General features: G+C 39.3%; 1 protein-coding gene across 1 annotated transcript; it reads right to left on the bottom strand.

The window, feature by feature from the left end:
- Positions 1-1,023: 1,023 nt before the first annotated feature.
- Positions 1,024-2,344, bottom strand: LOC110327250 (secreted seminal-vesicle Ly-6 protein 1-like). The gene is made up of 3 exons (XM_021206059.1): positions 2,287-2,344; positions 1,304-1,432; positions 1,024-1,160 (listed from the first exon to the last, which is right to left on the bottom strand). The coding sequence occupies exons 1-3, from the start codon at positions 2,342-2,344 to the stop codon at positions 1,024-1,026; spliced, it is 324 nt and encodes a 107-aa protein (XP_021061718.1).
- Positions 2,345-13,473: the final 11,129 nt, after the last annotated feature.

Raw genomic sequence — 13,473 nt, forward strand, 5'->3', positions numbered from 1 at the left:
CACCACATTCTATCCTTGATTATTTGTGTGTGGGTGAGTCAGATATAAAGAGACCCACCTTCATTTAGGTGTAGTTTTATGTATATCTCCATTGATATTATTATTGTTGTTGTTATTAATATTTCAGCTTTACTGATTTAACAGCTTTAAAAATAAGCTCTCATGGTTTAGACTATTCTCCACAGTAGTCTTTCAAAGGCTTTTTTCACAAGTTCTTGTTTGGAAGAGAAAAAAAGTTATTTAAAAATTATAAGTTTGATTTTTGTAGATTTTCTCATTTATTCAAAAAGAAATTCAACTCAATGAATGTCAAGCAAAATGAATTTATTTTTAACATTCTTTACAGAAACATAAAAATTTCCCATTTTTAAAAATTATTCATGAGAAATATATAATTTAATGCTGTTATAAAACATACTAATGATATTCTTCACATTTGAATTCCTACTTTTGAAGAAAAAGAATGAATGATTCAGAACAATAGGAATTAACACACCAAAAAAACCCCCAGAGAACACTATCCATTAGGAATATAAGATGTTAGCAATATTTGGCTAATTGAAATAATGTTTAAATTAGAAGCCAAGTAGCTTGACAGCCAGAGCAACTTAGTGATTGTGAGGGAGAGATAAATGCAAGACAAGCAAGATTGGTGGTGATTTTCACATATGAATGAAGAAAGTGAAGGAAATGAAGATGAGTGGAGGATGTTTGGTGTCTGATGTTGGGTAGGAAGGAGTCAGCATCCAAGACAGAAAAGAAGGATGCATAGAGGTTATATGAGTTTCTTCCTCTGGGAAGAGTGATATCATTTGAAATGTAATTGAATAATATGATTAGTAAAACAAAACGAAACAAAACAAAACAACAACATTATCATCATCATCATCATCAACAACAACAACAACAACAACAACAAATAGTTGCTTCATCATCAGCAGAGTTTGTATGGAGGGGGATCCAGCAGGTACACCAGAGAAACTGAATCAGGTGAAGGAACTGGTAATTGACTAGCATATGAATTCACTTTCCTTTATATTTATTGCAGAAATCTTGACTTTTGCAACAAAAGGTTGAAATTTTCAGATGAAAATAACTCTCTTCTGAAGTCTTACATGATTTAGAACATTCCAGTATAGTATGGTTGTAGAGAAACCCACCTAGAAAAGAACATTGATGCTTAGTGTAAGAAAATAATATTTGAAATTGAATGTATGAAAGTCTTTGGTATTCACACAAGCCTCTTCCATAAGAAACACCACTTCCTTGCAACACTTCCTGGTGGATTCCCTGTTAGCATTACCTCTTGCTTTGAAATGATAGATATCCCTCGTACTGCATGCACCGCCTTCCTCCATGGTGCATTTACCCTCACCTTTGATACATTTGCCATTCACAAACATATTGCAGGACATGCAGATTATTGCTTGGGCTAGGAAAAAACAGATACAATGAGTGAGCCCATGGCTGATTGAGTTAGGACCAACATGGATAAGAACACTTAAGAAATGAAGCATCGCAAGAAGTAATTCTGATAACCCTGATCTAAAATATCCTTTTATTACTTTCATTGGAATTTAGTACTATACAAGTTATTGATCCACAGATCTGAATTCCATTAATCATAAAAATGCTTTTGCACTTTTAATAGGTAAAGTTGTGGTATGTTAAGTATACCATATAAAATCTGCTTTTTACAAAGGAATCAATAGAGTTGGAGAGAAGTCTCAGTGCTTATAAGCAGGTACTGCTCCTGCAGAGAACTCGAGTTTGAGTCTCAGCACTCAGGTCAGGCAACTCACAACTGCCTGTGATTCCAAATTCAGAGGATGCAAATTCAAAGGATCCAACGTCTTCCGTATTCTGGAGGCACATGCACTCATGTGCACAACTGCACATGCTTGTGCACACACACAATTTAAAACTAAATAAAAAAATACTAAAATTAAGCAACTAAAGAAAAATATGCTTTTTTTTGTTTGCTGATATGAACGAGACTAGAGGGAAACATATAAGGCAATGTGACTGGGCAAATCAAATATACAACTCACATTAGAACAGTTTTGAAGATTTAAACATTTACTCCTTAAAACCTATCTAAACTCCCATGTTATCAGTTCAGTTTGGTACTATTTGTTGGCTAAGAGCAAAAACCCCGACCTTGACCTCCCTCTGATCCCTGCACACTACTATCCCAGCTATTCAGGCCACCATCCCAAGTTTACTCTCAGCTGTCTTGAGCCTCTGACCTCACCCCTATTTTAGCCTCTGAAAACTCATTCTCACCTTGGATCAACACAAGAACAAAAGCCCCCAGCAGCAGGAGGAGCAGGAGTTTGCCCATCTCAGTCTGGGCTGGCAGAAGTCACAGTAGAGCAGCTGGCATCAAGTACCTAGGGAGGGTCAGGGTAGATGAGAGCAGGTTGCATAGTGTTTTCTGAGCTGCTACCTGGATGTGGGCAGGAGCTTCCTGACACACCTGGCCATGGATATTTAAGCAATATCCAAGCTCAGGAAAGTATCTCATAGAACCAGCTTCCTCAGAGCTTCAAGGAGCACAGGATGTCCATGAATCAACTCATGCTCCTTCATAGGCAAGTGTCTGCTGTTCACATCTCTTTTCTAATATTCCTCAAGTTGATCTCAGAAGGACCATGGTCATTCTTTCTCTGCTCGGTAATGACCCCAGTAGTTATAACAACAGAGTCTTGTTATGTATGTTCTATAGACCAAGATTTGCATCCATTGTGCCACGTCTCATGTTTTGTAGATCTTTAGACTGCTAGAAATTCATTAAACATGTATCAAAAAATATCTAAATAGTATATATGCAACAGAGGCAAAAATGATGCAACATTTTTTAAAGGGATAATTTCACATTCTAATCAGCTGACATTTAGTTCTGCCAAGTACACACACACACACACACACACACACACACACACACACACTCCATTCAAGTGAGAAGAAAAGGGCTAGAAACAAGTTTGCTAACTAGAGAGCCTGGGGCTAGGGAAAATGCTAGGAGGCAGGAGTAGTCTTTTGCCCCTCCTCCCTCTGGAAGACAAAGCCCTTTGGAAAGGATCACTATGCACAGTGCGTACTCAGTGGATAGAATGTGCACTCACAATGTACTGTTGACTCAACATAGAAGACTATGAGAAATCATGAAGGCAAGGTGGTCTGTGGTAAGAGCGCAGCTATTGGAGGTTGAGGACTGGCATCATCCACACTGTAAAGTCTGAGAACCTGATACATTCTATGCATAACCAAGTACAGCTTCCATACTGGAGAGCTTGCTTCCCATACTCCCAAGACAAAGAGAGTAAACAGCAAGCACTGGAGGAGCTAGACTTGCATGAATAATAGAAGACAATATTTCCACAATTTACCAGACACATCAATTCACAGCACTGATACCCCACTTATTAGTTTATTCAACATACCTCTTCAAAAACAACTACGGAATTCTAGGTGTTCTTGAAGTCTTCAACCCTTGATACCTCATCATGTCTTTCTTAGTTATATTTATCATTGCTGTGATAAAACACCATGGCCGAAGCAACTTGGAAATGAAAAGGATTATTTGCCTTATCCTTCCAAATTACAGTCCATCACTGAAAGAAGTGAGGACAGTAATTCAAACAGGGCAGGAAGCTCTAGGCAAGAGCTAATGCAGAGACCATGGAAGAGTGCTTCTTACTGGCTTGCTCTTTATGCCTTTCTCAGCCTGACTTCTTTTAGAACCAAGGCCCAGGAGTGGCCCTACCCACACTGGTTTGGCTCCTCCCTCATGAATCACTAGTTAAGAAGATGCCGTATAATATTTACTTCAGGTAGATTTTATGATGATGTGTTTTTGATTGAGGCTCTCTCCTCTTTAACAACTCTAGACTGTGTCAAGTTGACATAAAACTAACCAGTACAGTAACTGTGCTGCGAAACATGGTAAGGAAGGAACAGAAAATATGAACACATAAACTATTCAAATTATTGGAGCTAGCAGTAATTAAGTTTTTTCTATAGCATTAACTTTGTGAACATGCTCTCTTTTTTTTTTTGCAAACTTCAAGGATATGACAAAAATAGCAACAACAGAAACAACAACAACAAACATTAATAATATAGAAATTGTGAATAAGTTAGGAGAAGCTCTTCTATTGCTGGCATTTCTGGGACCTTAACTCTCCAAGGTCTAGAATCTTGACTAGCTGATTTCTTACTGGCTTGGTCCCAGATTCATATTTAGTTACCTTTCTTATACCACCCAGACACATCTGTTGTATAACCCACAGTGGTCTGAGGCCTCAACCTAATTTAGTAATCAAGAGAATGCAGTACTGATGTGCTTACAGGCAAAACCAGATGGAGGCATTTTTTTCTGAGACAGGGTTTCTCTGTGTAGTCCTGACTGTCCTGGAACTCACTCTGTAGACCAGGCTGGCCTCGAACTGAGAAATCCACCTGCCTCTGCCTCCCAAGTGCTGGGATTAAAGGCATGCGCCACCACTGCCCGGCATGATGGAAGAAGCATTTTTAAAATTGAAGTTCCCATCTCCCAGGTTCCTCATGGTGACAATCATGATTAGCCACCACAAAGATGTAGTGGTTACTAGCATGAAAGCTCCTGACAGGACTTAGGTGTTGGGTCACGAACTCATATAGTGTCTGCGATTACAGCTTTGAGATGTAAGATTTTAGGAACATTGGTCTTCATGGCTTGGTAGTGGCCCTGAGTTCCTTAAGGAATTAGATCTTGCAGTGTCTCATATCTGTTTTATGCCTCTGTATCCCACTGTTTCTGCTCAAGCGGCTTTCTGGAGCTTGTTAGCTACCTTCTCACTACTGTTGGTACTACTGCTGCCTCCTTCACAGCAAGTACCACTCCACGATGCTTCTACCAACCTTAGCTACCAGCTCAGTTCATTCTACTAATACTAACAAGACAAAGTAGGCAACAATGGTCAAACACCCATGGGTAAGGATCTTTACAGTTTGCTACATGAATAAGCCCTTACACTGCCTTCTAAGTCTGCTTGTTTATATCCATAGATTAATACTGCTGTAAACCTTGGAGAAACTTTTTTTTCAGTCAACATCAATTAATGTAGAGATTCATAGCTGGTCAAAAGTACTGAGATATGTGACTATTGAGTGTTTACAGGGCATTTTTTTGCCATGTATCTGTCCAAATCCTATCCAAGAATCGGGGATTACCATGAAAGAGGAGGTGGAAACAATTTATGAGCCAAATTCTGAGGCTGTGTTAACTAACATTACGTCATAGATGGAGTAGGTAGGGTCTCATGAGACTCCACTCCTATTTGAGGTGCTCCAGACAGTTAATGTTCACTGGAGGAGGGGAAGCCAGCTTGTGACTATTACCATAGAGGGCTTGTTCCAAAGTCAAGGTACCAAGATAAGATGGGCCTTGGCTTGCCAGCCTACTCACAGGACCTCTCTCATGAGAATTATGGACAAACTTATCTTGGTAATAGTGTCTCCTCTCTGCTTCTTGGTTGATGAGTACTAAATGGCCAGTTGTCTATGAGTGATGGGCAAGGATCTGCAGGTAATGAGTGACAGTTAAGGAAGCTAATCTGGGTTAGGTAAAGATACACTCGTGTACTTCAATTCATAGAGATGTTTTTTTGATAGGATTAAGGATGTAGATGAGTTGTAGAAGACATAATTGGTATGCATAAACCCCCATGTTCAATCCCTGGATCTTCAATAAATAAATATAGTATAAAGTAATAATGTGGTATCCAGATCATTTTAATTGACATTGATACTTCTGGGTTTATATGCTGAAAGACTCCCATACTAGGAGTCCTCCTCTCCCATCCAGCAATATAGTGATAGTTATGTGCAGTACAATAAATCTGAAAGCATAAATACATTTAACTTTACATAGGTCCCCGTGAATTTTAACTTTTTTTAGTGTCATTCTATGTTTTTTAAATTTTAATTTAATTTAATTTAATTTTTTTTTATAAATTTCTTTTCTTTATTTTTTTCTGTTTTGTTTTTGGTGGTCTGGGGGACTTGAACCCAGGACTTCAGATATGTTAGGCAAGAGCTCTACCACTGAACTACATCCCAGGCCTAATTTTTTTTTTACTTATTGTCTTCACATTCTGCTCACGGACTCCTCCCAGTCACCCCTTCCCACAAACCTTCCCACCTCCCTAGTCCCCTTCATCTGTGAACAGATGGAGTATCCCCTGTGTATTCACCACCTTGGAAGTTCAAGTCTATATGAGGCTAGATACATCCTCTCCCACTGAAGCCAGACAAGGCAGCTTAGCTAAAAGAACATATCCCATGCACAGACAACAGCTTTTGGGATAGCCCCTGCTTCAGTTATATCCCCTTGATCTCCATTAGTTATCTTATTGCTCTGGCTCGAACTTTGGGAACTATATTGAATAGATAGGGAGGGAATGCACAGCCTTGTGTTGGCCCTGATTTTAGTTGAACTGCTTTAATTTTCTCTTCATTTAGCTTGATGTTGGATATTAGCTTACCGTATATTGCTCTGATTATGTTTAGGTATGTGCCGTTTCCCTGATCTCTCTAACACCTTTAACATGAAGTGTTTTTGGATTTTGTCAAAAGCTTTTTCAGTATCTAATGAGATAATCATGTGTTATTTTGTACAGTTTGTTTATATGGTAGATGATGTTGATAGATTTTCATACATTGAACCATCCCTGTATCCTTGAGATGAAGCCTACTTGATTATGTTGGATGTTTTTGATGTGTTCCAGTAACCAAGGTTCCCCTTTTTTATTGAAAAGAGATTTTTTTCATGTAATATATTCTGATTACTATTTTCCCTCACTCTACTCTTCCCAGTTCCTGCCCTCTCCCCTCCCATCTTGATCAACCCCCTTATGTCTTTCACTAGAAAACAAACAAGCTTTCTAAGGGATAGTAAGAGGAAATAAGGAAAATATACCAAGAAAAGATGAAAGAAACAGATATAGATTCAGAGACTCACTTGTTTAGACATTCAGGAATCCCTTAAAAACACTGAACTGGAAGCTAAAATATAGGCACAGAAGACTTGTAGAGTAAAAAGAGACATAAACAAACAAACAAATAATATTAAAAACCCTCTGACATAGTACAAGACAAACACCATCACCACTACCACCACCACAAACAACAACAACAAACACCCTCCAACAACCTGCAATGATACTGTTGAGTTTATATGCTGTTGATGGTCTACCATTGGGCAAGCAGCTTACCCTTAAGAGTAGTTTGCTTCCCCAGTGAGACTCCTTAGCTTTTCAAACTTTCCAGAAGTACAATGAAGTACATATGAATGTGAACACACAGTGATGGATGTTGTGGAGCAGGAGCATGCTCACTTGTGATGTGCCTTCCTAGTCACTTGATGGTGTAGAAGATGTCTAAGAACATAAGCATATTTCTGGGTATGTCTGTGAGGACATTTTCAGAAATGACCAGGGTATGAGGTTTTTGATCTAATCAGTGGTCTAATCCATTAATGGCTTCATTTATTTATGTTTTATTTTAGTTTTTATTTTTTTCATTAATGGGCTTATATTTGAATAGATTGGACAGAGTCAGTAGGTTGTAGATGGTAGATCCTTTTGGAAGATGGAGTCACTGAGGGTATGTCCATGGGTACTCTATTGTACTAATCACATTTTATTACTTGCAGCTGTGTTTCTTGTGTGTTGCCAGGGGGCACAGTTTACAAATGCCTTAATGGATCAGGTCCACTCTTCACTTAACTAGTAGACGAGGTACTTATGGCTTTTCCCCCATAGATTTTACTACCTTTTGAATGGGGATTCACAGCTGTGAGGCTCAAAGGAACCCTGAAACTTGGCAGCTGATGATCCTGACAGGATGATGCTATGCACTGTTCCCTGGCTTTCCATGTAGAAGGAAACTACTTTCCACACTGTGATACTCACAGATATTCAATCTCTTGACTTTACGAAAATGGTGCCTAGATGTGGGTTTAGTCACTCAATAAAATGCAAAGGCAAAACATCAGGTTTAGGCTAATTGCCTATCAAGATACAGTTGTCCTGTAAAGCCAGAGTCATCATGTTGCCATAGAAGGGAAGGCTGGGAAGGGAAATAGGTCTTTCTTGGTCTGGTTTTCATGAAACTGATGGCATCAGGAAGCTTCAAGCAACAATGATAACGTGAAGATAATATATAGCCTTGAGTTTGTAGCATTTTCCTTTCATTCCTAAAAGGATACAATTCCATTCAAAGATCTGTCTTACAACACTTTCAAAAGACAATTCTTCAAACTTCTAGTCTTAATGCAAACTACACAAAAGTGTGGGTGTGGTTATGGATACCTTACAATGCCAACACTACAGCATTTTAGGCCAGGGAATCAGAAGTTCAAGGTGATCCTTGATTGCATAGGAAGTGAGAAGCAAGCATGGAATATGTAAGATCCTTCCTTAATTAATGTAAGTAAGTAAGTAAGTAAGTAAGTAAGTAAGTAAGTAAGTAAGTAAGTAAACAAGCAAGCAAGCAAGTAAATTTGGGATGTATTACAAATAGATAATATAAAAACAGCATCTATGAGTTATGGGCAACATCAGTCATTATATATGAGTCATTTTCTGGTATGTTGCATAATAGATATACTCTATAGTTGAAGACACAATAGCCTTTATTGTATCCAAAATAATGCAAAACATAAAGCTCAGATCTATTCAACAACCTTGAAAGAACCTCAAGTAGGATAAATACTTGGAACAAAACACACATCTTCTAACTTTTCTAAAACAACCAAAGATGTAGGAGAAAGAGCTTTTGTTTTTAATTGATGATCAAAGATGAATCACCCTACAATATTCATCAGAAATGTTTCTTTACAGAAGTCAGAGAAGTTATAGCCTTTAAATACTGATAGAAAAGCAGTAATACAATAGGACACACAGACAAATGAATGAAAACTCTCTCTCTCTCTCTCTCTCTCTCTCTCTCTCTCTCTCTCTCTCTCTCACACACACACACACACACACACACACACACAGAGCAAATAATCTAAACATAGTTTTTGATAAATGTGAGTTATGTTCTTGCTGAATTGTATAAGGCAGCACACTTAAAATAAATTTACTTCCCTTTATTGATGGTAAATTTACCTCGTTTTAATACTTGTGTCCTGGTGAGATAACTTAGAAGGTAGGGTATGATTGAACAAACACAAAGTTGTGCATTTGATACATAGAACCAACATGGTGAGATGAGAGAGCTGACCCCTAGAAGTTGTTCTCAGCCACACAGAGACAAATAATGTGGCCTCTTGGGACCATCATCCCTCAATGTCTAATCCATAGGAAGGACTCTACTCCCAAAATTGAGTCCTTAGTGGAATTTGAGAGTGCAAATCCTGTTATTCCTGAATATACATACCTAGAAGTTCTTTGAGAACTGCTCAGAGACTGCTCAAAAAAGTATGATTTTCTCTTAATATAATTTTGTTTATCTGACCAAGGCCAGTGGCATCCAGTTCCAACAGTGAAAGAACCTTCCCCACATTCACAGGAAGACATTTCTTCCCACACTGTCTCCTGTACCAGGGCTCTCAACAGGCTGCATCCCTCTAAGTATAGCTATCCACAAGGCAACAGTGAGCACTTTTACCCTCACAGAAGCTGTCCCCATGCTCATGAATATTCTCAGTGACTACAATACCATGGATACACATCAGGGCTCAAAAGAAAAAAAAAGAAAAGGAAGCTCTCAAGACCTAGTGCCAAGAGCCAACAATTGGAGCTTGAAAAGTGGATAAGCAACAAGGGTCCCAAAGATGATGGCTGTATTCAGGACTGACTCATTAAGGAAGAGGTGGGATCTTGGACTACTCAAAGGGAGGGTCTGAGGAAAGTCAGTAGCTACCAGAACTCCAAGTCCTTGTAGGAAGGGAACTGTGAGGGGGAAGATGAACACTCTTGTATGGATGTGATTTGACCACAAGTGGTGAAAAACTTTCCTTCCCTGTTTTATTGTCCTCATTCTGTGGAAAATCTTGCTTGCCTCACTTGAATCCTAAGTTTGGGTTCTGGTGCATATACGTGTAAGGAATAGAGAATGTTAGCAACTGTATTTGAAGTAGAACGTGGAGGAATAAAGGAGAACAAAGAAAGTGAAGGAACACAGGGAACATGAGGAAGAGTACCAGGAACAGGACAAAACAGCAAGGAGAGGGAGGGAAGAGGCTTGTTGGCACCAAATAAGAGAGAGGTCATGTGGAGGTGTGGAGATTAGGAACACAAAGATCTCTTCTAGAGGTTGTCAGTTCCTTCATACCCCAAACACCACACAAAGTACACCAGCCAGTCTGTCTACCATCTCTCAGGATTTCATTTTCCAGGAAGTCCATCCCCAGGAGAGGTCCAGTAGGAGCAGCCTTAAGTGCTTTCCATTTGTAGTGAGATTTAGGACTGAAAAATATCAGAGAAAAGCAAAGGGCAGGACAAGTGTACTTATGCACAAGCCATGTAACACAAACACAAAGACACACAGATACACATACACACAAGGCAAACACTCAGACACACAGACACAGATACACAAACACACAGACACAGACACACAGACACACACAGACACACACACACAGACACACACACACAGACACACACACACAGACACACACACACACACACACACACACACACACACACCACACTTTGCTCTAAAGTGCTCTTTTCTTATATTCCCCAATCTTATCTGAATTCTGTCTCCCACTAGTGACAAAATATTTCGAAACATTGCCAAAGATAGCTTTACAGGTGAATGATCATTTGATAACCAGTTAGAGTAATATAGTCACTCTAAATTGCTAAACCATATATGCAGCCTTCCAATATAATGTTTAATCATACTCTTGACCTGTAACATTCCAACTTTCCCTTAAACTTTGAAGCTTTGTTTGTTTGTTTGTTTTTTGGTTTTTCGAGGCAGGGTTTCTCTGTATAGCCCTGGCTGTCCTGGAACTCACTTTGTAGACCAGACTGGCTTCGAACTCAGAAATCTGCCTGCCTCTGCCTCCCGAGTGCTGGGATTAAAGGCATGTACCACCACACACGGCTAAACTTTGAAGCTTTAACTAGCCAGCTTTGCAGAAGGTTCAATGAAGAATGCAGCTTCATTCTAGGAACTTTTGTTCACAGTTCCTCCTGTTGTCTAAACATCACATTTTATGCATGCTGGGGACATACATTATCCAGTACATATTATTTAAAATCCTCCTTATGGTTTGATATAGGCAAGGTATAGTAGATGAGACAGCCATCTTGGAAGAGAGAAATAGTTGGCAAAACCATTAAGGAAGAAATTCCTGGATCACATCAATGCTATTAGCCACCAATTTCTGGATTTGGCTTCTGTTTCTTTTCCATCCCGTGCTTTTGACATAGCATTTACATGCGATGTGTTATTATACCTAAAACTAAAATTATCAAGAATCCAGACTGGCTTAATGAAGTGAAACCAGCAGGTGATGGAAGTAGGCATGGTAACTAAAAAATCCTCTTCATATATTATATAGTTTATCCAGATTACATATTTTCCACAGGTTTATAGTCATTTGTACTTTATTAGACATTTTATTTGATTGTTGGGATACTAGAAACAGAGGATAACAATATCCTATCCTCTAATTCTAGTTTTTCTTCTGGCAACTTTTATCTCATATCTCTTACCTCATGCAAATTTGTTAGGTCTAATTCTAGGAAAGATTGTTCTTTGATATTTAAATTATTTTAACTCTTATTTGTGAGTATCAAATTGGTCTGACCTATTATTCTTGTATTGTACCAGATTCCAGTTTGGGGAAGCAATGGACAGTCACATTACAGCGTAGTAATAGAATAATATGATTGTGAATTCCTTTCCACCAGAACTAATTGTTTCTCATGCACCAATAGTATTTATAAAAGGACAGGAACAAATGACCCAGATCTGTGAGAAGTGAGTATTCTATAGGTTTTCTGTACATATCCAAATTTTATTTCTCACTTCACAGTCAAAGAGGGAAGTTTTCAAGGGTCACACAGGAGGAACAACAAATGACTTTAGAATTCATGGGATGTAGCTTACTAGTTAGCACAATCATTATGGGTGTGCCTCAGAGAGGCAGAGTCCCGAGGATTGTGTGTCCTGAAGAATTCATTCTGTTGTGGAGTTTTGCTCTGGTTGTTGCTGTCACATTACCTTCAATCTAAGAAGTGTATGATAACTGTCAGGGGGCTTCCAGCATCATTTGCACACACAATAATAGTGCATGATCTTTCTTAAGCAATGCCCCTGGAGCAGATGAATGATTTATTCACCACCTTTGGAAAGAATTTAGATATGTGTTGGGCACTGGGCAATGCATAGACAGTCTAGTTTCCAGTTGAGTTGAGAGCTGAACCCTGAGGCCCGGTGGTGATAATTCACCAACATGGGACAGAAGGAGTTCCCTCATATTTCCTGGACCCTGGCTCCTGTCGAAGCTACCGCTCCCTTAGCCCTCACAGGAGAAGCCTGGGTTGCAGTCCCAAGCTTCTGACCTTCAAGCTGAACTCCTCCCCAGTTACCTAGCAACAGTAAAGATAACAGCCTACCATAAGAGGTGCTGCTTGAAAAGAAACTCTCAACAAGACAAAAAGGCCACCAACAGATTGGGAAAGGATTTTTACCAATCCTAAATCTGATAGAGGACTAATATCCAATATATACAAAGAGCTCAAGAAGCTGGACTCCAGAAATTCAAATAACCCCATTAAAAAATGGGGTACAGAGCTAAACAAAGAATTCTCAACTGAGGAATATCGAATGGCTGAGAAACACCTGAAAAAATGTTCAACATCTTTAGTCATCAGGGAAATGCAAACCAAAACAACCCTGAGATTCCATCTCACACCAGTCAGAATGGCTAAGATTAAAACTGCTTGTGGACGTTGTACATCGTGGTGCGCACTAGGCTCCGCACCACGATGTACAACGTCCACAAGCAGTTCCTCCTTAGAATAAGGAACAAAATACCCATGAAAGGATACAGGTACAGAGATAAAATTTAGAGCTAAGATGAAAGGATAGACTATCCAGAAACTACCCCACCCTGGAATCCATCCCATCATCAGTCACCAAACCCAGATACTAATGCACATGCCAGCAAGATTCTGCTGAAGGGACCCTGATATAGAGGCCTCTTTTGAGGCTATGCCAGTGCCTGNCAAACACAGAAGTGGATGCTCACAGTCAGCTATTGGATGGAACACAGGGACCCCAATGGAGAAGCTAGACAAAGTACCCAAGGTGTTGCAGGGGGCTGCAACCCTGCAGGTGCAACAACAATATGAACTAACCAGTACCCCCTGAGCTCAAGTCTCTAGCTGCATATGTAGCAGAAGATGGCCTAATCAGCCATCATTGGGAAGAGAGGCCCCTTGGTCTTGTAAACTTTAT

Source organism: Mus pahari, chromosome 10 (genome assembly GCF_900095145.1).
Source record: "Mus pahari chromosome 10, PAHARI_EIJ_v1.1, whole genome shotgun sequence".
Classification (NCBI taxonomy): domain Eukaryota; kingdom Metazoa; phylum Chordata; class Mammalia; order Rodentia; family Muridae; genus Mus; species Mus pahari.

What these genes read in the sequence shown, in the direction of transcription:
- LOC110327250 (XM_021206059.1), bottom strand. Translation starts at nt 2,344, where the DNA reads ATGGGCAAACTCCTGCTCCTCCTGCTGCTGGGGGCTTTTGTTCTTGTG. An exon ending in TGTTCTTGTGTTGATCCAAG is followed by an intron (nt 1,433 to 2,286) that starts GTGAGAATGAGT and finishes GTTTTTTCCTAG; the next exon opens with CCCAAGCAATAATCTGCATG. An exon ending in CTATCATTTCAAAGCAAGAG is followed by an intron (nt 1,161 to 1,303) that starts GTAATGCTAACA and finishes GTTCTTTTCTAG; the next exon opens with GTGGGTTTCTCTACAACCAT.